This window comes from Diceros bicornis, chromosome 9, assembly GCF_020826845.1.
Source record: "Diceros bicornis minor isolate mBicDic1 chromosome 9, mDicBic1.mat.cur, whole genome shotgun sequence".
NCBI lineage: Eukaryota > Metazoa > Chordata > Mammalia > Perissodactyla > Rhinocerotidae > Diceros > Diceros bicornis.
The window spans coordinates 52,889,318-52,914,571 of record NC_080748.1 but is presented as its reverse complement, the minus strand read 5'-3'; the positions used below and the strand labels follow the sequence as shown (position 1 = coordinate 52,914,571).

The following is a 25,254-nucleotide window of genomic DNA, read 5'->3' as shown; positions in this document are numbered from 1 at the left end:
TCCGGGCTCCGCCCATCCGCCCGAACTCCTCGCTTTCGCCCAATCCTCGCAGCCCTTAGAGAGCCAACCATCGTCAGTCTCGACGTTTTCCCGCGAGAGGTGCTTACTAATAGCCTGTAAAAGGAAAGGGCGAACCTCGGGGTAAGGTATAGTTGTGCGACACGGTTCGTAGCTTGACGCTTTTTGCCGGAAGAGCGCTGGTGCTGTTCTGGGATTCAGCGCGTGAGACAAGATGCTCAAGTCCAAGACTTTCTTAAAAAAGACGCGGGCGGGCGGCGTGATGAAGATCGTGCGCGAGCACTACCTGCGGGACGACATCGGCTGCGGTGCGCCAGGGTGCGCGGCGTGCGGCGGTGCGCACGAGGGGCCGGTCCTCGAGCCCCAGCCCTTGGACCCGGCGAGCAGCCTCTGCCCGCAGCCGCACTACTTACTGCCTGACACCAACGTGCTGCTGCACCAGGTGCGTCGGTGGGCGGGCGAACTGCGAGCAACGCGGCCCACCCAGGAGAGGGGGGAGTCACAGAGAGGGAAACTGAGGCTCAGGGAAGGGCGACTTGGGCAATATCACGTACTTAGGGAGACGAAAACCCTATCGGGACACTTGCCTTCCATTCCCCAGGCCAGGGTTCTTTTCCTTGTACTGTTCTTTCAGTTTTTGGAGTCATAAAAATTTTAAGATACATTAATTTCCTAACTCCTGGTGTCTCTTCTGCCTTAGATTATAAGTGTCTGGAGGCCGGGGACCTGGGCTTCTGTGGCCTCCAGCTTGCGACCCCCAGGCAGCTTGTAAGTGCCTACGAACGAGAACTATGTGGGCCAACGTCTTTCTTTATTAATAGACTTAAATCTACGAAGTTTTGTGATTAGTCTGTTTACATGTGCTTTTCTTTAATTGACCAGAAGGGTTTTCTATAGCAAAATAGCTCTTTACCTTAATGTATATTGTTTTTCAAACCGACGCTGTTTTCTGTTCGACAGAAACAATTTACAGATGAACATAGGAAAAATTAATTTTCTTTCTTTCTTTCTTTTTTTTAAAGATTGATGTTCTTGAGGATCCTGCCATCAGGAATGTAATTGTGCTGCAAACAGTTCTCCAAGAAGTGAGAAATCGGAGTGCTCCGGTATATAAACGAATCCGAGATGTGACTAATAACCAGGAGAAGCATTTCTATACCTTCACTAATGAGCACCATAGGTAGGGGGGAAATTATTTAATTATCAGAAAACCATAGAATTAGCTAAATTTGGGGGAGGGTTCCTGGCAGTAGTTTGTGACGTTGTCAGAAGATACACAATAGGTTTCATACTTATGGGAGGAGGATCTGGTTTTTACAGAGCTGTAGAAGATAATGCTAAATAGACCTCACTAAGGTCGCGTGGGCATTGACTGGATCTAATCTAGAACGGAGGTCTCCTGAATCCCAGGCTACAGTAGGTCCTTTTATTTCCAAAATGTTTTCATTTTGAGTTGGTTTTAGCATGAGTTGAGCAATAGAATCTTGGAAGATGAGATTTGCCTAGGTTCCTGGAATACCATATTATATGAACAATCAACATAGGTTAATAAAATGTAAGTTTGTGAATGGGGCCAGCCTCATGGCCTAGTGGTTAAGTTTGGCGGGCTTGGCTTTGGCAGCCTGTGTTCAGTTCCTAGGCACAGACCTACACCCTCATCGGTGACCATGCTGTGGTGGTGACCCACATACAAAATAGAGGAAGATTGCCACAGATCTTAGCTCAGGGCGAATCTTTCTCAAGCAAAAAAAAAAAAGGGAGGAAGATTGGCAACAGATGTTAGCTCAGGGCCAGTCTTCTTCAGCAGAAAAAAAAAAAGGTAAGTTTGTGAAGGGAAAGTTTAAAAATATAAAGCAGATTTATTTTTAATGGGCTTTTAAAAGTTAGACTAATACCTTATAACTGATCACACTGAAGAAGTTAAGGTTAAGAAATAGAATTCTTTTTATGCTTCAGATTCAGGACCTTTGTTTGAACATAATAAGTGGTTTTAGGAAATACATTGCTATGTTACGTAAATATTCTATGCTGAGTCCTAGTATACTTTTATTAGATGAGATCAGGGCTTGGGTCGGCCCTGTGGCTTAGCGGTTAAGTGCGTGCGCTCCGCTGCTGGTGGCCCGGGTTCAGATCCCGGGCGTGCACCGATGCACTGCTTCTCCGGCCATGCTGAGGCCGAGTCCCATGTACAGCAACTAGAAGGATGTGCAACTATGACATACAACTATCTACTGGGACTTTGGGGAAAAAAAGGAGGAGGATTGGCAATAGATGTTAGCTCAGAGCCGGTCTTCCTCAGCAAAAAAAAAAAGAGGAGGATTAGCATGGATGTTAGCTCAGGCCTGATCTTCCTCACAAAAAAAAAAAAAAAAAGATTAGATCAGGGCTTCTCAACCTTGGCGCTATTGACATTTTGGCCTGGATATTCTTTTTATTGTGAGCAGGCTGTCTTATACATTGTAGGATATTTGGCAGCATCCCTGGCTTCTACCCACTAGACGCCAGTAGCAATCCTTCCTCCTCTACCCCCCATCCATAGAGCTGTAACAACTCAAAATGTTTCCAGACGTTGTCAAATTTTCCCTTGGGGGCAAAATTACCCCTTGGTTGAGAATCACTGGATTAGATGGTAGATCTGGTAATGAAATTCCGTTGGAGTATGCAAATTTAAAAGAAGATGTAGTTTCTTAATTTTCTCTCATTTGTTCCTATATACCAAAGTTAGATATTGTTCTTGTAAAGAACATCAGTAAAGCACTTGTAGACTTCTTATTCCTAGCTCCTCTTTGAAATCTAGAAACAGAAACTTCCACTTGTTTTTCAGTGCAGAAAGACCAAGTTTTTGTGGAGCATGATCATCATATTCTTAATCAGAGGTTAGCAGTTTTGTTAGCTTAAGTGCAGTGAACCAGTTCAAAAATTTATGACTGTCTTGGATAAGCGTAAAGCATTAGCAGGTGCATTTAATGGTGAGGAATAAAATAATTCTAAAAACTATTAATATAAATAAGTCTAAAGTTCTAAAATTTAATTTATTATTTTTAAGCACTAGAAGTTATTGTGTTTCTGAATTTTCTTATTGTACTTAAATTTGGCTTTGAAGAACAAGTTTAAAGAAATAAGTGTACTGACATATTTGGGAGTTCAGAGTGGATAGACTTAGAAGGAATATAGAATCATATCTGTATCTGGCCTTTAAGTCTCTAGATAGTCTGCCGTTTACTGAGTATTTATCATTGATAATTTATGTGCATTATGTATTTAATGACTATAGAATCATATGATCATAAATCATCCCATTTGTAGCTTTTAGGAATTACTGTTAATCTACAGTTGGAATGAAATCTCATTATCAGACCTGCGAAGTTTTATTATAATTTTTTTCAACAAACTATTACTTATTTAATGTCCCAACCTAAAATATAAATTCTAAACTTGAAATCTAAAAAACAAAACAAAGAAACAAACAAAACAAAACAGAAACAGATTCATAGATACAGAAAACTAGTGGTTACCAGAGCAGGAAGGGCTTGGGGGGAGTTGGAGAAATCGGTGAAGGGGGTGAAGAGGCACAAACTTCCAGTTATAAGTCATGGGGGTGTTGTGTACAGTATAGAGAGTATAGTCCATAATATTGTAATAACTTTGTGTGGTGACAGATGGTAACTAGACTTATTATATGATCATTTTGTTATGCATATAATATCGAATCACTGTGCTGTACACCTGAAACTAATAGGATATTGTGTGTCAATTATACTTCAATAGTAAATGAATAAATAAATTCTGATCTTGACTTTTTCTCTTTGTGAAATAAAATTGTTTTAGCCTTTTTATTGTTCCATTAATAGTATAATTTTCTTCTTTTCCAAGCAAATTGTTGTCTTAAAAACTTAATTATAAGAATCCTATTTATTTCCTCTCTGAGGTGTAAATCTGAATACATTCAAGAGAAGAAGATACACTATTGACTTTTAATGTTAGTGTTTATTAAACATTTATGTCCTAAGACTTTTTACATGTCCTTTTTTTCTATTGATTTCCACTTATTTCACTTTTGTCCTTTCCTTTACGTTTAGGGAAACTTACGTCGAACAAGAACAGGGAGAAAATGCTAATGACAGGAATGATAGAGCCATTCGAGTAGCAGCAAAATGGTACAATGAACATTTGAAGAAAATGTCAGCAGAGAATCAGCTGCAAGTTATCTTCATAACAAATGACAGGAAGAACAAAGAGAAAGCCATAGAAGAAGGAATACCAGCTTTCACTTGTAAGTCTAAATGTAGAAGCTGTGAATTTTTATATGCATTTGCAAATATGAACTATCATCAGGCCCTTGGTCGGAGGTTACTTGACTATTTAATATTTTCATATTCTTATATACGTTCGTGTGTTAGTTTTGCATTTTGTAATTTTAAGTTCATTTCCCCATCACCATTTGGAATTGTCTTAGCAATAAAAGCTCATAGATATGCTTAACCCACTGCCTTTGTTTAGTCATGACCACATCAACAGATATAGGTTCCGCCCCACCAAAAGAAATTGATAGATACATTGTCACAAAAAGATTATCCATGTTCTTTCACATGTAAGAAAAAAAAACACTTGAATTTATCAAGAGCAACAAAATTTATTTTTCAGGTGAAGAATACGTCAAGAGCCTAACTGCGAACCCCGAACTCATAGATCGTCTTGCTTGTTTGTCTGAAGAAGGGGTATGTTTGAGTTTGTTTTATTTTGTTCTTGAAAAGTGAAAATATTAAAGTAGCCACTTTGGGATATTAGGCTTATAGTTATCAAATTTAAAAATTGGAATATTGGTGAGTAAGCAGGAATTGGAATAGGAGTTGGGTTAGAAACAATAAGAGTGACTATAATAGGCTTATTGAAGTGCCGTTCATAAAGCACTTGACTTTCTAAAATAGCACTCTTCCCTGATACATGCCCAGTAAGCCAAGGAGGGCCTGGCACGTGGTGGCACTACTTGCTTGATGAATAAATAAAGGAATCCATGGCTGGCTTGTGAATAAGGAATAGGTATTTGACAAAGAACTAGCAGGCACTACAGACACAGAACATAGAGCTGTAGCATTAACCCCAAAGGAGGAGGACAGGGAGTCATAAGAGGTAGAACTGGAAGGGTAGGGTCCAGATAATGAGGACCTAGAATTTATTCGGTAGATCAGTAATTTTCAAACTGTCTTACAAAGATCTCACTAAAGGGCTGCTATGAAGAGAAGGTAGCAGATAGAATTCTGGGCTCCCTACCTTATAAAAAAGGCAGGCAAAAAGAAATTAAGGGTGTATGAGAATATGCCTGGGAGGAATTGGGGAGAATGATGAGAAATGTTATTTATTTGAAAGAACACTGATTTGTAAGATGATACGTTGTATCAAGGGCAAGATTAGGGGCGGAGGGATGAGTAAAGGGATTACTGCAATAGTGGGCTTGAGAGGGTCTGCTAAGGGGATAATTACACTACTGTGAGCCCTCATTTCCTTATATGTAAAGTGTGTTTAGCAGTAATGACTTCATAGCATTGTTATGATGATTGAATGAGATAATACAACAGTAGTATTAGTAAAATTCTTTCTCAGTGCCTGTCGCATAGCTATGGTAAATGTAAATGATAGGTATTGTTATTATAGGAATAGGCTTTTTGTAATAGACCAGTAGACATACATCCAGTCTTTACAGCATTTTCCCCATCCCTGCTTGTCTTCAACAAGCTGCTTTACAAAACAAAAAGGAAGTGTGAATAGATGAAAAAATGGGAAGAGAGAAATGACAGTACTGTAACACTTCCAATTCTGTGATGAGAAGGGGAGAAATGAGGTGGTAGTTGGAGAGCAAGTAGGAACAAGAGGAATTTTTTTTTTTTTTTAAGATGGGAGGAAATAAGGGAGTAAATGTAGATAAAGAAAAGAAAAGAGCCTGTAACTGAGCCTTGGGATACTTCAACATTTAATATCAAGATAAAGTGAATTGGCAGAGGAAAATAAGAAGGAGCTACCAGTGAAGTAGGACAGAAATCAAAGCATTGATGATTTGGAAGCTAAAGTGTCTCAGGGAAGGAAAGATCATTTTTAAAAATTTTGCTAAGACTAAGAATGGACCACTGAATTTGCTAAGATAATACATTGTTAGTTACCTTGACAGTAATGGTTTCAATTGACTGAGGATGAAACATGAGAGAGTATGGGTGAAGAAGTAATGCACAGCAATTACAGACAATGCTTTTGTGGCATTTTGATGTTAAGTGGCACAGAGGATCAGGCCACTGTCTGGAAGGGGATGCAAAATTAAGTAATTTTTAATAAGTCAGATTATTATAAGTTTATACAATGGTGAGAATGTTACAGTAGAGAGGGGGGAAATTTGATTCCAGAGAGGGATGATAATTACAGGACAGAGTTCTTGAATAGAGGAGAGGAGACGGTATGTAGTGCCCAACTGAAAGAATAGAAGCATTCTTTTCATTGTTGCAGGAGAGAAAGCTGAGGTTTTGGTATAGATGCAGGTAGGTGGGCAGATTTAGTGGTGGGAAGATGAAGTAGGTCTTCGATTGCTGCGATTCTCAGTATGGAGGTTGAGGTCATTCATCTGAGAGTGAGGAAGGAAGACAGGGAAGTTGAAGAGGTAAACAAAAAAGAAAAAGATATGAAGGAATCTCCTTGGAAAGTGGAAAATTGCTTGTAGGAAATGAGGAAGGAAATTAAAGGAGCCGAGTAGTCAGGACTTTGGATGTTGAGGTGTCTAAGAATCGTGATAGATGTTGTGATTGATCTAAAGCAGTTTACATCTTACCTCTGTCTTATATCCTTAGCTATTAAAAGAGGCAGAATAAAAATCGCTTTTCTTGTGCTTTCGGTAGCCACATTCCAATTTCGTGGAATTGAGGCTTCAAGTTAGCTTTTACATACCTACCTGCTCATTTGATCACTTAACCACGTGCTTTCATTTTGGGAGGCCTGAGGAGGGGAGAAGGGGCTACGCAGAGTTTCTTAGTGGCATGCATCTGTGGCTAAACACCTAAACGTAATGAAATTGAAATATTTGTATAAGTTTCCCTAGGAATAGAAAACATTTTTTTCTCATTGTGCTATCTTCTCTCAAATTCCTAGAGTTGTATATACCGTAACGTGGATGGTTTTTAAAAGAAATCAACTCATAGTGATAATAGCTATATATTGAGCATACAGCAGACTTGCATACTAACTACATCTTTTGGTTTGCTTATTTCACAGAATGAAATAGAAAGTGGAAAAATAATATTTTCAGAGCATCTTCCCTTAAGTAAGCTACAACAAGGCATAAAATCTGGTACATACCTTCAAGGAACATTTAGAGCCAGCAGGGAAAATTACTTAGAAGCTACAGTATGGGTTCATGGAGACACTGAAGAAAATAAAGAGGCAAGTGTGTAAATAAATTTCTTATACTCTAAAATACTTTTTGTTCATTATTTTTTTCTCATAAGTGTTTAAAATTTTATCTGAGAATTTAAATTTACTTTATCCTCCCAGTTCATCAGTTTCAAGGCAGTTATGTGGGAAGTCGTAGATACTAGTAGAATTAATCACTTTTTTAGAAAACTGCTTATTGAAGAACTTTTTATTAACTTACTTTTAAGAGATTAAAAATATAGTCACCCAGATAATAAATAGGATGATTCTATTTTATATATTATAACCAGTTATGGGATGTACTGTTTAACATGTAATTGCTCCAGAGGGCTTCCCACACTTTAAAGTGAAAAGCAGTCATTTTTGGGGTGCTCACTATTTGCCAGGTGCTTTTCTAACTGCTTTGCATGCTACATTTCATTTAGTCTTCAACCCAGCCTGTAAAAGTAGGTACTCTTCATTTTACCAGTCAGGACCCTAAGATTTAGAGAGGTCAAGAAAATTTAAGGTCTCTTGGTACTAATATAATATTTACGGTGAAGCCAGGAGCACAGCCCATATTTTCTGACCATGTTTTTTTTACTTGATATTGAGAAGTTAAGAGGGCAGAGTAAAGGGAGGAAGGAAAAATATAAAGGAAGAGAGAGAGAGAGAGAGACATTCAAAATGTATTTAAACTTTTGGTTGGCAACCTTCCCATTATTTTATTGTCATTAAGAATTTCTGGGCACGTGCTTTTTTACACAGATAATCTTACAAGGACTTAAAAATTTAAACCGAGCTATTCATGAAGATATTGTGGCTGTGGAGCTTCTCCCCAAGAATCAGTGGGTAGCACCATCTTCTGTGGTTTTACATGATGAAGGCCAAAATGAAGATGATGTGGAGAAAGAAGAGGAGAGAGCACGCATTGTATGAAACCAAACAGGTTTTAATTTTTGTCTGTGTAGCTTTGTATAATTAATTAATCTGTCAGCTTTGGAGAAAATTAAACAGATTGCATTGTTCAGATTTATTGAACAAAGTTATAGTTCTGTAGTTTTAATACATGTCATACTCGTAGTTGATTTTTTCCCTCTAAATATTTGAGTAGTCTTCTTTTAAGTTAATGTCTTATTTTGCTCAAATAAGTGAGTTTAAATACAAAAACACTGTTAACTTGAGTATGAAACTGGAACTCTATGACAGTTCAGGGACATGATCTGTCTGAATTAGTGAGATTTAAGTAAACACAAATTTAAAGTTTTCTGAAATGTTAAAATTCCCTCAGCATAATGGATGTACTTCTGGGCCCTTATATTTGGGTACATTTAATAATTCCTTCTCTATTACCATATTTATTATGAAGAGAATGCTTTCAGTTTTTTCTTATAAGAGAAATTCTACTCGATATGACCTGTTTATTTCCCTGTTGTAGAATTACAAGAATAATATGAATAGTTGGAATTCATACAACATTTGTAGTTCTTGTTTTTCCATGAATTATATTCAGTACTCTGGAGTCTTATTATAACATTGTCCTTGCAGAGTCTAGGCCGTAAGAGAATGTTAGAGGTGAAACATCATAAGGTCCTGCTATTTCTGATAAGAAATTCTCTTCATTTGGGTTTTTGTTTTGGATAAGGAAGAAACTTTAAAGATAATATCTCTTTTTTAATGAATTAATAAACACACAGCTAATTAGTGCAAACTAGTACTAAAATCCTAGTCTATTAATTCCAAGACCTGTGTGTGTTTTAGTGAGTAGATCTTTATATTAAAATGAAGAGTTGAGTTCTGACATGTTTACTTGGTTATTTTTTTTTTTTTTCTTTGTTTTTTGGTCATCTGTTTTTGTAGTGCTTTATTCTTATGAAACTGTTTCCGTAGTTTGGTTTGGCATGCTCTTGCCTAGAATTTTGAAGCATCAAGATTCTGTAGTTTTGTGTCATAATTTACTGCCTGAAAGTTTTAGTATCCATATTCATATTCCAATTTTGAAGGATAATTGTCTCATTATACTTACAGAAAAAATAACTGAAGATTTTTATTTTTAAATCTCAGCTTAAGACTGCTGTAAATGAAAAAATGTTAAAGCCTACAGGTAGAGTTGTTGGAATAATAAAAAGGAATTGGAGGCCATATTGTGGCATGCTTTCTAAATCTGATATTAAGGAGGTGAGTAAAGAGCACATTGCTATGTAATAAAAAAGGATATACATTTAGTAGAACTTATAGCCCTTTCCTTACCCTCCTCACCAGATTTTTATCTGTGTAAAATCTTTTTTCCTAATTTTCTCTAGTCAAGAAGACATCTCTTTACACCTGCTGATAAGAGAATCCCTAGAATTCGGATTGAAACCAGACAGGCTTCTACATTAGAAGGACGGAGAATTATTGTTGCTGTTGATGGTTGGCCCAGAAATTCCAGATATCCAAACGTAAGCTTGAATTATTAATTAAAAATTTGGGAATAAAATTGCTGCTTCTAGTGAAAGTAGAATCTGCTTTTGTATAAAATTCATACTGAGATTTAGGAATATTTCAAAAAGTTACCTGATAAGATTAATTTTCAAATTGAATGCACTACTTATGACATTCCAATGTAAATTGTTTGTTTACTTTTACTCATATTTCCAAACAAATAACTTTGATAGCGACTACAAAAATGGTGTTTGAGACTTAACGTAGATTCCGATAAACGAATTTTGAAGCTACTTTATTTGAAGCACATTTTAAACCTGAAAGGTAGTAGGAAGTAAACAGATGCTTTGTTATATAAGAACTGGGCCTTCAGGAAGTCTCCGTCATAAGTCACTTGAGAAGTCTTGTCATTTTCAGCTCTCATTTACCAAGGGGTCATTTTTAAGAAGAAGTGGTGAGAACATTTAGAAATACTAAGGTGATATATACATGTTCAAGGATTTAATGTGATGATAAAATATAAATGACCAAACAAAACGCTGTGAAATACACTTTTCTAATAATACCTTTTGGTTTTAGGGACACTTTGTAAAAAATTTAGGGGAAGTTGGAGATAAAGAGACGGAAACAGAAGTTTTGTTACTTGAGCATGATGTTCCCCATCAGCCTTTTTCACAGGCTGTTCTTAGCTTTCTACCAAAGATGCCGTGGAGCATTACTGAACAGGTAAGTTGAAAAGAATCTTAGTGACTTCATAAATTACTATATCTGAGCCAGTTTTGTTTGATTTCTGTATGTATTTTAAATATGTAGAAACCACAGTCCCCTCCTCCTCTGCCTTTAGTTAGATACAGCACTTTTAGGTGTTACAAAAATCATTTGCTTTACTAAAAGGTGACTTTTTCTAGGGTACTGACAGTAGTTTATGTCAAATTTTTCAAAGATGAGGAAACCACAAGTTACAAATCATAATGTGTGGTTATCATTAACAAATAAAGCTAAGTTTTTTTTTTAATATAGATATTGTTGATTTCCTAAGAGCTGTCTTGCATTTTTGCTACCCAAATAGTTTTTTATTTCTTTATAATGTGACATCTTCTAGGACATGAAAAATCGAGAAGACCTGAGACATCTGTGTGTTTGTAGTGTGGACCCACCAGGATGTACTGATATAGATGATGCTCTACATTGTAGAGAACTTGAAAATGGAAATTTGGAGGTATTCGTATTGTAATGACATTCTTTTCTAAATATAGATCTCTTCGTTTTCTTTTGACTCATTATAGAATTTGTGAATTATTCATGCCAATTATAGTTAGTTATAGCTGCAGAAACTAATAGGCATGTGTCAAAAATTGAAATGGTAAATGTAACTGAGCCTTTTTCAGTTTAGCTAAATTTTGTCTCATTAGAACTTCATTAGTACATTTACCCAATTAAACATGTTGACATCCTTTTATTTTTTTCTTTTTAAGGTTGGTGTTCATATTGCTGATGTTAGCCATTTCATTAGGCCAGGAAATGCTTTAGACCAAGAATCAGCCAGAAGGGGAACAACTGTGTATCTTTGTGAGAAGGTAAATGTGTTAAATGTAAAATAGAATTTTGATACATGCTTATAACTTTTTCATTATCAGCCTTATTCTTAATAATAAAATCATCTGAGGTATTTCCTGAGGAAAGGACAGCCTCAGTATTTAATAAAATGAGATGAATGAGTATTATATTAATTATGCATAGTTAGTTTGTAAAAATCATGGGCACTTGAGGATTCTTGAACAGTTTGGAATAGTACATGAATTAGCTAAAAGACATACATAGAATAAGGTGGGCTTAAATCAGTGAAGATATTGTGATGTTTGTTGTTATTGTGTGCCCCAAATAATGTGTAGATATAGTTGGTATAAATTGTTGTATAGCATTTAACTTATGATCTATGGGTAACTAATGTATTTTCTCTTTTTGATTGTCAAGTCATGAGTCTGTTCTATCACAATTTACCATTTATTCTTCCTCTTTAAATATGCTCCCATAAACTTACAGAGAAAAATTGTGAATATAGAAGGAAAAGTTAGTCTGTTATGAATTCATTGTCAAAGTTCTTCCATGTAGCTTTTTTCCATAAAAATTTAGTGTTTCTCTTTTTTAGTACATTTAAAACCCCATGTAGTTTGTGTTAATCATTGGAGAAAAGTCTAATCCTAGGGCTACTATGGCTTGTGTCTGTTATCTAGTACAGACTTACACAGACCAGAGATTTCAGACTTCCAGAGGACAGCCAGGTGGTTAGTGCAGAGGACTTAAACTTAGGTCCACTGACATGCAGTCCAGTTTTCTTTCGTTGCTTACCTTTTTTAACAATTGTCTATAAGTACTTTTCTAGCAATAGACTTTTTATTTCACATTTTTTCAATTCTGTTCACAAAGGCCTTTTTTTATCTTGTTAAATTAATGCTGTTTGAGAATAGAACCTCAAATAAATGTGCTAAGTAGTCTGTGACTCTTATTTTTATTTGTTCCAGAGGATTGACATGGTTCCGGAGTTGCTTAGCTCTAACTTATGTTCCTTAAGATGTAACGTTGACAGGTATTTATGCATGTTTTTTCATAAGAACATAGTATTTACTACTTTAACTGATTCCCATTAATGAATACTGTCTATTTTCCCCCATAGGTTGGCATTTTCATGTATTTGGGAAATGAATCGTAAAGCTGAAATCTTAAAAACGAGGTTTACCAAAAGTGCCATTAATTCAAAGGTTAGTTTCATGGTTAATGTTTAATGTTTAAAATGTTTGGTACTTTTAACAGTATTCTAGATTGTTTTGAAAAAGTTAGGCTTTTTTTAAAGAAATTTTTCCCCAGTTTTGCAGCAAAATCTAGTTTTTTTCAGTTATCTCCTTACTTCTTGATGTTATTTAGAAGTGAGTTTATGTGGCAGTTGTCCCATGTTTGGAAACTTAGAAAGCCTGTATACTTGAGAAGACCAAATAGATGACTTTTTGCCCTAACTCAGAAACCCCACTATTTGAAGTTGTCCCAACTTATAACTGGTTAGTATTTTAAAAGTTGGTGTGTACACCACTTTCTTGTTTCTCATGTTTTCTCATAGAAATGATATTATAAATCATAGTTGGATTCCAGTAGACCTAGCCTGAGGTCCGTGTTCAGACAGAATGGAGCCACGTTGTCTTTCTCTTCATCCTTTTCCTCTTTTTGTACTTCTCCCCAGATTCCTTTGTATTCTCATTTTGCCCTGAATCTTCCTCTGAGTTTGCCAGACCCCTTGTCTTCCAATGATCCATTTTCCAAATTTACCCACTTCTTCTCTCCCTTTACCATCTTTCTTTCTGTTCTGATCAACTAGTGTTTGGAAAGAAAGTCAGTGTTAGACTGACAGATAGTGATGTGTGAATCATTTAAGCCTTCCTAGATTTGTGTTTTTAGATAGCATGAGTTTATAATTCTCCTAGAATTGGTCAGTGTAACAAAATGATATGAAAAAAAAAATTAGTAAACATATTAAGAGAAAACGTTTTTAGAAGGGGAGCTCTTAGCCCCTAGTAGATAATTCGGCTCTTCTAAGAATTTGACCTGGACTGCATCATCTAACTCTTATGCTATTCCTGACTTTTACTTGTGAAGCTATTTTTTTTAAATAAGCTAAAATATGGTAGTTTTCCATAAGGAGTAAAAGAAGAACAGAAGCACTATTTGTATATATAGATTGTAATTGGAAATTACTTTAAATCTTTTCTGCTACTACAATTTGTCCTATTTTTAGATACTTAATTTGGGGCATTTATTAGATTTCCTGTAAAACATGATGTCTAGATTATTACAGTTTTCTTAGTTATTTGCCAGTGAGTAAAGAAGTAATGATCATCTGGAAAGGATTTCACTTTACAGTCATTATCAGAGAATAAGCCAACCTTCCTTTTTATTTTATTTTAGCATTGCCTAAGTATTTATACATTAATTGAGCTATGAAAGTAAAGTTTAAACAATTTATTTACTAACAATACTTCCATTTTATTTTGTTTTAATGTAAGTTTGCTTATGTTGTATAATGCATCAGTTAATGAACCAGAAATCATAGGTATGGAGTATAAGTGTTATGACTAGGAGGCGCTCTCTTGTTATTGATCTTAGGTTTTTCAAAATTATGGAATTTATGTCATGGAACTATGAGAACATAGTAAACCAGTTTTTATAAGAATTATATTAACATATGGTTTCTTATATGGTTTCTTTTTTAGGCTTCCCTTACATATGCTGAAGCTCAGATGAGAATTGATTCAGCAGCCATGAATGATGATATTACCACCAGTCTCCGTGGACTAAATAAACTAGCTAAAATCTTGAAAAAAAGAAGAATCGAAAAAGGGTACATTTCAAAAATATCTATTAAGATGTGTTGTAATTCATTTATCCTGGTATTAAGATAATTTATGAACTCTTATGGTGGACAATGATGAATTATTTAATAGGCTGACTAGAGACTCTTAAGTAAAGACCTCCTATTCTTCTTGCTACCTTTTAAATATTAGCAACTGGATTCTGGACTGGTGTTTCTTCAGGAGTTCTGTCCTTGTAATTTGTTGTGCTAGAAACTGGTATGTTTGAATTAAACATCTTGAAGAAATTCTAGGAAGGCAAGAGCTCCTTAAGACTTTCCTATGGCTTGTTTCTAATTTTAATTAGAAATGAGTCTCCAGATTGCACTTTGGTTTTCAGATGTCTAAGTAAAGGTAGAGTGGGAAGTCCTTCTTACACTTTAGAGTTGGAAGAGATTTTAGAGACTGTTTAATCCAACACCTTCTTTTTTAAATGACTAGAAGTTACATAGAAGCAGTCTTCCCAAAGATCTGATAGCTAGTGGCAGATATGCGTCTTTTAGCTATTATATGGCATTTGTCTAACTGCAAAGATGTAAGATAAGGAGTATCCAAGTACCCAAACTTGTTGAAGAACAGTAGTTAAAGGAAATTTGATTCTTGTAAGATGTCATCAACTATCAGAGTATAGTGAGTACATGAGCCTTTCAGATGTTGGTCTCTGGCTTCCCATGCTCATCCAGGTAGGGTCACAAGTGGTTACTAAAAGTGATTTTGTCGGGGGGTGCAAACTCTAGATCTGTGCTCTTTCATAAAATGTGTGTATTTAAATTAAAATTAAAGAAAATTAAAAATTCAGTGCCTGAGTTGCACTAGCCACATGTCAAGTGCTCAGCCTCATGTGGCTAGTGACTACCATATTGGACAGTGTAGATACAGAACATGTCCATCCCTGCAGAAAGTTTCATTGGACAGTGTTGTTCTAGGTAGTTATGCTGAGCCACCTCTATCTGTATTCACATCCCAGTTTTCTGGGAATTAGTCATATGATCCTAAATCAGAAACTTGAAACTGTAAGGATAATTTGGATGTAGTAAAACCCCATGAAACTATTGCTCAAGCTTGTCATTTAGATGTAAATAAGAGGAATAAAATTAGATTTTTTTTGTGACACAAAACAATTTTTCAGAAAATATTTGTTTATTGAAGTTTACAGTATGCCTGGTATCAGAAGACAGTTTGTATAAAGATAATTTTTAGGAAGTTTGGTTTAAAAGCAAAGTGAATAAAACACAAATAGGAACCATATTCATTTTGGTGGTTTTAAAATAAGAGATGTAAATTTGCATTTGTAATACAGCTTCTCCTAATTAGGACAGAAAAGATATATATATATATATTTGTGTGTGTGTGTGTGTGTGTGTGTGTGAGGAAGATCAGCCCTGAGCTAACATCCATGCCAATCCTCTACTTTTTCCTGGGAAAGACTGGCCCTGGGCTAACATCTCTACCTGCCTTCCTACACTTTATATGGGACGCCGCTACAGCATGGCCTGACAAGCAGTGCCTCGGTTCGTGCCCGGGATCTGAACCTGGGCCGCCAGCAGCGGAGCGTGCACACTTAACCGCTACACCATGGGGCCGGCCCCCAGAAAAGATATTTTTTAACTTCAAAAACAGTCTGTACTTTTAGTTTTATAAGTAGACAGTCATCTACTGGTAAAACATATTGTTGAATCTTCTCAGTCTTGGGGAGAGTTGAGAAAACAATCAGTAAAAAAATTGGTATCTTTTACCTTCTTAAAGGATATATTATGTCTTAAATTATATCTATCTTATTTCTTTCTTAAAGCGGAGATGTTATGTCATGGATAGACATAACATTTTAAGTGTTCTATGAAGAAAAAATGATCAAAGTGTGAATAGTATACTTTGCTTTTTGGGTCAAGATGTATTAATAAATAAATCTAGTGTAGAGGATTGTTGTAAATACCACATGGCAAGAAAGGAGTATTTGTTGAGATTGCCTGTCTAGTATTCCTTCTGTAGTTCTTCTAATAAACGTGAAGAGTTGAGGGAAAAAAGGACTTGGAATCTCACTTACTTTGCTCCATATCATCTTATTTTTTTCCTTCATTTTTTTCTCTTCTCCATGATTGTCCAAGGTTACCCAGCCTCATTAAAGTTCTTAGTTTTAGGTTGATTTGAAGCTGACGTGATGAAAATAGCATCAGGGTGTGAAGAAACAGTAGACTTACCTTGCCTAGTGGGAATTTACGTTTCAAAGTAGAACTTGCCGACTCATTAAATGAAGCACACGTGTAAAGCACTTAGCATAGTAAGTTATCTGACACATGGCACTCAAATATTAAGAGCCATCAGTATTTGTAAGATAATTGTAGTAGTAGTTTATCAGTCTCCTTTCCATTGGTTGAGAGTATGTGGAAGATACTTTTGAACTGTGGATCGTCTGATGTTATTGATCTACCTATGGCAGCTTCCCTTTTTCCTCTCTCCCTTATCCCTCACCCCAGTACATTGTTTTCTGTAGTACATAAAATACTGCCAGTTACCTTCTTCATTTATAAAAGTGATTACAAACCCATGTAGCTCAGTAAAAACTCATAGTTTGGATACAGAGGATATTCAAATCCTCAGAAGCATAAGGACTCGTATTTTGTTGTGTTGTTATTGTCCTCTCTTTTTAAATGCATTTTAAATCTGTAAAGTATTAAACTATTCATGAAAATAGAACATAAAACTTAGCAGATGGTCATAAAGCCTTCAGAAGAAAAACTTTTAGCCGCATGTTATAATCGTTTTCTGTTTTAAAAGAATCTCTTCCAGGATTTTGTCTGTTATTGGCTCACTTGACTAATTTACCTCTTTAATTTTTATTTAGGGCTTTGACTCTTTCTTCTCCAGAAGTTCGATTCCACATGGACAGTGAAACTCATGATCCTATAGATCTGCAGACCAAGGAACTTAGGTATGCAGTTTTTTCAATGGGCAGTAGATAAAATTTTGATATTAAAAATAATGTCTAGTATATATGTTAATAAATAAAATATATTTATACCCTGATTATCTATTTCTCTTAGAGTTGTGATTTCTATAGATTTTTTTGACTTATGAAATATATAGAAAAGCAAATATGATTTCACTTTTTAGTTTTTCTTATGTAAAACTGAGATAAGTATCATAACAGAAAAATTTCCAGTTTGAGTTGGTTTGTCTTCTTTTTCCTTTTTTCTTTTTTGTGAGGAAGATCAGCCCTGAGCTAACATCCATGCCAATCCTCCTCCTTTTCCTGAGAAAGGCTGGCCCTGGGCTAACATCTGTGCCTATCTTCCTCCACTTTATATGGGGTGCTGCCACGGCATGGCATGATAAGCGGTGCCTCGGTGCACACCTGGGATCTGAACTCAGGCCGCCAGCGTCGGAGTGCACACACTTAACCGCTACCCATGGGGCCGGCCATGAGTTGGTTTGTCTTGATGTGCGATATATTAGAACTTGACTACTAATAGTTATAGCAAGTAAAAGGAAATTGCCCTGATTAATTTAAGTATTTAATATAGAATATACTGTGATAGGGTAGATTAGTGGTCAAGACCACGGGCTTGGAAGCAGACTGCCTAGGTTTGGATCCTACTTCTGCCAATAACTCTGCACAAGTTCTTTGACCTCTCTACACCTCAATTTATTTATTGGTAAAATAGAATTGATAGTAGGGTGTTGTGAAGGGTGTTCGGATGTTAGGTATTGTTGTTACTGTTTTATTGATTTGGTTAAGATTTAGGAAGCAAGGCTATTTTTGGTTAAATCAGAATTAGGCCTCTTTTCCATGCCTCTTATGTAAAATAATTCTGAAATTAAACAGGCATTTACACTCCTCTAGTAGATGACCAGGGGTTAGAAATGGGAATATACTGAAATTTGTTCGTCAGGACCAGTATGTGCTTTATAGAATTAAAGCTAAAATTAAAAAATACTTTTGGGCAAACTTCTGTGCAGTTAAGTCTAATGTTAATACAAACAATGAGCCCAATGCTAGGAGCTATTTTGAGGAAAATGTTGAATCCAGCTTGGCCAAAGTAGGCCGTCACCCATTTCTTCTCACCAAGAAGAAGAAAAACTATATTTCTGAGAGATTGTCCCCATAGTTTTAAAGGTATGATTGGAGGTCTTCCTAATATTTTAGAAATTAATATGCTTTAGGAAGTATATTAGGAATAACTAGGATAAGTCAAGAAGTTATAAGATGTTAAAAATGGAAACATGAATGAAAGATTAATAATGCATGTTCATTGACTTGGGAGAAAGAAAGCACTATGTAAACAGAGGCAGTCATTTACTAAACTAAGTTTTAAATGAACATAGACTAACTATTAATAGAATGAAAGGCAGTATCAAATTGGTTAAGAGTTTTGAAGTCAAATTTTGTGGGCTCAGATTCTGTTACTCTTAATAACTCCAACCTTGAGCAAGAGAATAATGTTACACATCTTCACGTCCTTAGTCTTCTCATTTGCAAAACAGGGCTACTATGATATATATATACAATGCCTGGTCCATAATAATTAGCACCCAAAGTAGCTATTGTAAATATGATCTCTTCATTTTGGTGATTTATTGGTGAAAGTTTTAATTTTTTGTTATTGTTGAGGAAGATTAGCCTTGAGCTAACATCTGTTGCCAATCCTCCTCTTTTTGTTGAGGTAGATTGGCCCTGGGCTAACATCCATGCTCATCATCTTCCACCTTATATATGGGACACCTGCCACAGCGTGGCTTGATAAGCGGTGTGTAGGTCCGCACCCAGGATCCGAACCTGTGAACCCCAGGCTGCTGAAGAAGAGCATGCGAACTTAACCACTACGCCACCGGGCCGGCCCCAGACAGTTTTAATTTTTTAAGCCAAAATTTGTATGACCTAAATAGCTTTTAATTCTTCTTAGTAAACTTTATTTTTATGGATTTGTAGTTAAATAAAAATCTCTTTGGACTTAGTATAAGGAGATGAAAATACTTATGATTTAGATTTTTTATACAGTCGTGTGCCACATAATGACATTGCAGTCAACGACAGACTGCATGTATGACAGTGGTCTCTTAAGATTAGTACCATATAGCCTAGATGTATAGTAAGCTGTACCTTCTAGGTTTGTGTAAGTATACTCTGATGTTCGCACAGTGACAAAATCGCCTAATGATGCATTTCTCAGAACATTCTCTCTGTCATTAAGCCACTCATGACTCTATTACTAAAGTTCATAAAACTTTAGTGCAATTTGTAAAGTCTCCTCTAGCATGAGATTTACTCATGCAGTAGATGCATAATAAGAGAATGTTAGCATAGTAGCTGAGAAATGAAAGAGCCTTAAGTTATTAAAAATACACGTGTACACACACATGTGAATGTTTACATAGGAAATAGTTCCGTTATCTTGTTGGTAGAAAAGGTAACTTGTGAATAAATATGATATATGGAAGTCTCAGATTCTTTTTGCTTATTTCATGATTTTTCCATTGGCAGAGAAACAAATTCCATGGTAGAAGAATTTATGTTACTTGCCAATATCTCTGTTGCAAAAAAAATTCATGAAGAATTTTCTGAACATGCTCTGCTTCGAAAACATCCTGCTCCTCCTCCATCAAATTATGAAATTCTTATTAAGGCAGCTAAATCCAAGGTAAAGATCCCATAGTTTGAAAAATCATCTGTATTTGTGTTGTGTTCTATCCATGGCACTGAATAACTTTATTATCAATATTATTAGCTACATCTCCACAAAAGGTTTGTTGTTTCTTGATGCAGAACTACTTGATGCCAGTAGTTCTTTTGATTTAAAAAAAAGAAATCATCTAACTTGGGTATAGTCATCTCTTCCCACATTGAAATCATTTGCTTAATAAAATCTTTTAATGTCTTGAAAGAGCACCCTATGCTAAAGCCAGATGTTCCAGACTCTTATTTGCAGTATCCTGAACATATTAAGTTCTTCCATATCTCTGTGCCTTTACACACATTCTTTGTGCCTGTGTTACTTCATGCCTCCTCTGAAGTGCCTAACTTCAGAGACTTACAAATAATTTTTTTCTCTTTATCTTCAACTCACTTAAGCCCCCTTTATATCATGTTCCTAAGAAAGAAGTCCATTTATTGCATACATGAAAAGAGGAAAAATGTAGACAGGGCACCATTTCCTCAGCGCTGTATACAGTACCCTGCCTCTGATTAGTTGACTTTCATTTAGGCATAATAACTCTTACCCCTGGGGTGACTGTGGCTTACATTGGTTTTCTTTGAATCACTTACTTAGGTCCCATCTTTCCTGTCCAGAAGAGAGCTGGAAGGAGTAATGTTGGATCTCAGGGCATTATTCTAACAGGATGGCATTGGTTTCGAACCTTTTTCAGACCTTTATGGTGGGCCTACCCCTGTCATATCCATCAGAACAGAATCAGCTCCTCCTCTGCTATAAGGCTGACACTGTAAACTGGGGAATTTTCTCTTAAGACCTGGGAAGAGGAAGGAGGATTTAAGTATTTTTGCCTCATCTCCCCAAGTAGACCAAAGCAGCTAAGTTTGATGTATCAGCACATTGAGCTGTGGTGACCAGTACAGTTTTCTTTTGCCTCGGACCTTTACTTTTGCTTTGAGTGGAAGGAAATAATCTGCAGAGAAAATCCAGACATGCTATAAAGTATCCAGATCTGCTTTGATTTATTTCTACCCCGACAAAGATTAGGCAAACACAAATTGGACTTTGAGAAATAGCATTACTGCTAGCTACCACCATCCTTTTCTCCCTTGAAACTTCTTCAGAATGTTGATACTTCAGTACCTTTAAATGCATTCAGAAAATTTTAAGCTTCAGTGTTGCATGAAACAATTACTACTTTTTATAAATTTATTTTTAGTTCTAGGGTAAGGATAAAAGGCGTAAATACTTATCTGGTCAAAAACACCATATTTGTTCAATCTGATTCATTGTATTTTGAAGACATGATGGTACTGATTTTAAAATGTTTAATATGGTACTCTTTCCCTCTTTATTCACAGAATTTGGAAATTAAAACTGATACAGCCAAGTCGTTGGCCGACTCTTTGGACCGGGCTGATTCTCCTAGTTTCCCGTATCTAAACACTCTATTAAGAATATTAGCCACTCGCTGTATGATGCAAGCTGTATACTTCTGCTCTGGAATGGATAATGATTTTCATCACTATGGCTTAGCATCACCAATATACACACATTTTACTTCGCCCATCAGAAGGTCCCTTTTCCTTATGAAGTTAAAGAAAATAGAAAATAGTTAATTTTGAATTTTAAAAAGACATCTTAATGCTAACGTGGCGTGATTCTTATTTCTCTTCCATGTATCTAGATATGCAGACATCATTGTTCACCGGTTGTTGGCTGTGGCTATCGGGGCTGACTGCACTTATCCAGAGTTGACAGACAAACACAAGCTTGCAGATTTATGTAAAAATCTCAATTTCCGGCACAAAATGGCTCAATATGCCCAACGTGCATCAGTGGCTTTTCATACCCAGGTATTTATTTGCCTTCTATTGATAATGTTAGGAGAGATGAAGTTTTGTTCCCTTTTTATTTAATTTCAAATTTTTTTTTATTAATTCCAAGATCTTTGACAATTCTTAATAAGGCTGTATGTTATTTTACAGTTATTTTTCAAAAGCAAAGGAATAGTAAGCGAAGAAGCCTATATTCTGTTCGTAAGAAAGAATGCGATTGTGGTGTTAATTCCAAAGTATGGTTTAGAAGGTACAGTCTTTTTTGAAGAAAAGGATAAACCAAAGCCACGGCTTTTTTATGATGATGAGGTACAGTTATTTCTCATGTTTTTATTTATTTATTTATTTGGGGGGTACTTTTTCTTTTTTAGGTACCAATGGTACCTAAAAGGGTTATTTTTTGAACCCTACAGAATTTAATTATGCCAACTAAGCTTATCATTTGACTCACAATTTCTCACCTCAGTATTTGTTCCCACATACAAAGGTCCTTGATTTCTTTCTTTTATACCATGTAAAGATTTCATCTCTAAGAAGACTTGATTTACTCTTTGCCCTAGGTGGACAGATGGATTAAAATGAAGGAGTAAATGGCTGCTTAGAGCTCCAGGAAGAGAATTTTTTTTTTTTCTTTTTTGTATTTTTTGTTTATTGCAGTAACATTGGTTTATAACATTGTATAAGTTTCAGGTGTACATCATTATACTTCTATTTCTGCATCAAGAATTTTTTTAACCTATTTCCAGTGTCTCTTACCTGACATGCTCCCGCATCCCTAACCTTAGTAGAACAATAATAAACTCTGCCTGCAGTGCCTTTGTGCTCCTCTCCTAGACCCACAATTTGCTGATTAATGGGGTGAGAATCCTGAGATTAATGAATATATATTGGGACCATCTTAAAGGAGGGAGTATGCACATAAATAGCTCATATTTATGTGAGGCTACTAGATTAGTGGTTTTTGTTATATTGGACACCTAGATGTACTTATTAAATATTGAAGTAATTTTTAAATTTAAACTTTTAAATCACTATGAAAGATAAACTATAAAGAATTAAAACAAAGCCTCAAGTGAATGGAAGCAATTAAAAATAGTAAAATGTGTTTTGTTTAGATACCTTCACTTAAAATAGAGGATACAGTGTTCCATATATTTGATAAAGTTAAAGTGAAAATCATGTTAGACTCATCTAATCTTCAGCATCAGAAAATCCGAATGTCCCTGGTAGAACCACAGGTAAGAACCGAATTTATATTATCCATGTTGTGGTGGAACAAACAGTATGTATCTTATGAAAGAGGAGGATATAGTCACAAGTCTTTTCTGTTTAATGATCGAGGGAATCCTGTAAGTAGTGTAGAGGCCAAATTATTTGCATAGCAAATCCTTTTTTCTCACTGATTTCACTAGGCCGTGGGATCCCAGAAGTCTAGGGTTCTTCTGAGGTGCTTGGTGCCAAAACCAGAGCTCTTTGAGATCTCTGCCTAGTCCTTTTTTGCTTTCATCAGTTTCGAAATCTGCACTTTTGAAGATTAGGATAAAGTGTGTTTCACCTAAGATATTGGTTCTTAGCCTTTGTTCTGCCCCAGCACACCTGAGGCCTCTAATGCTGACACAGTGGCTCAGTTAGGATAAATTGGACATGTTTTGTTAAACACACACTACCCAGTGATATGCTTCTCACCTATTGAGATTATGTTTTCCTTTTACATTTTTGAACCACTGTAACTTTGTGTGTGAAATATGTATACTTTGTATAGAAAATCTTTACCAACGCCCTTTCCCCCTCTCTACCCCTACCTCCTTTTGAACTTCAAAGTGTCAATGGGGAAGGAGAAGATGAGAATGAGATTTATTCCTTATTTTATGCTTTTACTCACCTTATTTTTCTCCATTTGCATTACTTTAGATACCAGGAATAAGCATTCCCACTGATGCCTCAAACATGGACATTAATGAACCAGAGAGAAAGAAGAAGAAGATTGAAAAATAGCTACAGTCAAAAAATAAACTTCAAAGATTGGTTTCCTTTTAAAAAAAAATTGAAAGACACTTCTAAATCTAAGAAGTGTGTGATACAGTTTGTTACTTTTAAGTACATTTTAATAATTTTAAAAATTTGCATTTTTATTGAACTGTTGACTGTCTGTCCCATCATACTACTTCATTTCTGGATTGAACAGAACTATTTATGCAGAAAAATTCAATTGAATATCCATCACTTAAATAGTGACAGGATAGCAACTTCAGGGATCTGTAAAGATCATTTAAAGGGAGCATTCATTTGCTCATTGAAGAGCAGATTAATTTTGCATAAGTAATTTGATTATTTAATATTGATAGAAAAAACCCGTCATTTTCCTATGGAGAAAAATTGAACATTTTTAGAAGCAAGTAACAGTCTACTCTCTAAATCTTGAAAGCTGTCAGTGTTTGGTATGGCAATTTTTAGATTTCAAGACAGTGAAGTCAAAATCTGTCAGGGAATTCAATATTTAATCTCCCTCGCCATCTTTAATTTATCTAACTTTTTTAAGTGTTCCCTTATTGTTAAAAAGCCTCCTGCATTTTATTAGTGGTCCTTGAACAGCTGTGAGTGTTTAGGAATTGGATGTTGTAGGAAGGTGAGAAGTAGGATATTTTGATCTGACTGGAAAAATAGTTTTTATACCAGGTAATAAGTGTGATCATCATCTTTGACTGTCAGCTCAAATATCTCCCCCAAAATAAGGCATTAGGGCTCAAAGAAATAATAGAGATGGTACTTTAAATGTCACATCATGTTACTTATAAAATAAAAAGTAGGTAATTAATGACTTTTAAACTATGTATGTATCAGATTATATAGGAAAGGGGGGACTGTATAAGGACATATTAAAAGGAACAGATTGGAGTATTACAATTTGGTGTGCCGGTGACTACTTCCCTTGTTAACCACAAAGATTCACGATGATTAAATTGGTGTTTTCGAGAATATTTTGAGATAGAGTTACCTTACAACATTGTGCTTACTCAATTTCTAAAGTACCTATGGTGTACCAGGCTCATCACCAGTCACATAAACTATCTTGTCTGCCTTGAAGGAGCTTGCGGTACAATGAGAAAAGACTGGCAACTACATCAGTAGGTATACTAAGTGGGAATAATTATAACGTGTACAATCATTTAGGCACTCGATAATTGTTAAATGATTGTTCTGGTTTCCTGTTACTGAGGAAAGCATCCATACATTGAGGCAGAACTTGTTTCAGTTGATGGAAGAGAGCCTTGAGTGGACTAACAGTGTACACTAGAGCACAAGTTAGCAAGCCTTTTCTGTAAGACATTTTAGGCTGTGCTGGCTGTATAGTCTCTGTTACAACCAGAGGACTCAACTTCCCTGCTCTACAGAGCAAAAGCAGCCACAGACAGTATGTAAACAAACGAGCATGGCTACGTTCCAACAAAACCTTATTTATGGACATGAAAATTTAAATTTCATAATTTTGTGTCACAAAATATGACTCATTTGATTTCCACCCCCCCCCCACCCCCAACC

At 35.7% G+C, this 25,254-nt stretch overlaps 1 protein-coding gene across 2 annotated transcripts; it reads left to right on the top strand.

Annotated features, from left to right (window-relative positions):
• Positions 1-99: 99 nt before the first annotated feature.
• Positions 100-23,851, top strand: DIS3 (DIS3 homolog, exosome endoribonuclease and 3'-5' exoribonuclease). 2 transcript variants are annotated; one of them, XM_058548288.1, is made up of 21 exons: positions 100-460; positions 1,041-1,198; positions 4,098-4,291; positions 4,663-4,736; positions 7,270-7,437; positions 8,176-8,340; positions 9,472-9,585; positions 9,711-9,848; positions 10,411-10,557; positions 10,934-11,050; positions 11,307-11,408; positions 12,354-12,418; positions 12,506-12,590; positions 14,091-14,218; positions 17,071-17,157; positions 19,708-19,864; positions 21,238-21,452; positions 21,564-21,732; positions 21,865-22,023; positions 22,830-22,952; positions 23,626-23,851. In XM_058548288.1, the coding sequence occupies exons 1-21, from the start codon at positions 233-235 to the stop codon at positions 23,707-23,709; spliced, it is 2,877 nt and encodes a 958-aa protein (XP_058404271.1). In that variant the 5' UTR covers positions 100-232; the 3' UTR covers positions 23,710-23,851. The 2 variants fall into 2 exon arrangements, with proteins under 2 accessions (XP_058404271.1, XP_058404272.1); XM_058548289.1 differs by lacking the exon at positions 100-460 and adding an exon at positions 600-786.
• The last annotated feature ends 1,403 nt before the right edge of the window (positions 23,852-25,254 follow it).

Excerpts from the sequence above, each read along its gene's own strand:
- DIS3 (XM_058548288.1), top strand. The coding sequence starts at position 233 with ATGCTCAAGTCCAAGACTTTCTTAAAAAAGACGCGGGCGGGCGGCGTG. Across the intron at positions 21,453-21,563 it reads TTTACTTCGCCCATCAGAAG|ATATGCAGACATCATTGTTC; the intron begins GTCCCTTTTCCT and ends CCATGTATCTAG. Across the intron at positions 22,024-22,829 it reads GGCTTTTTTATGATGATGAG|ATACCTTCACTTAAAATAGA; the intron begins GTACAGTTATTT and ends TGTTTTGTTTAG.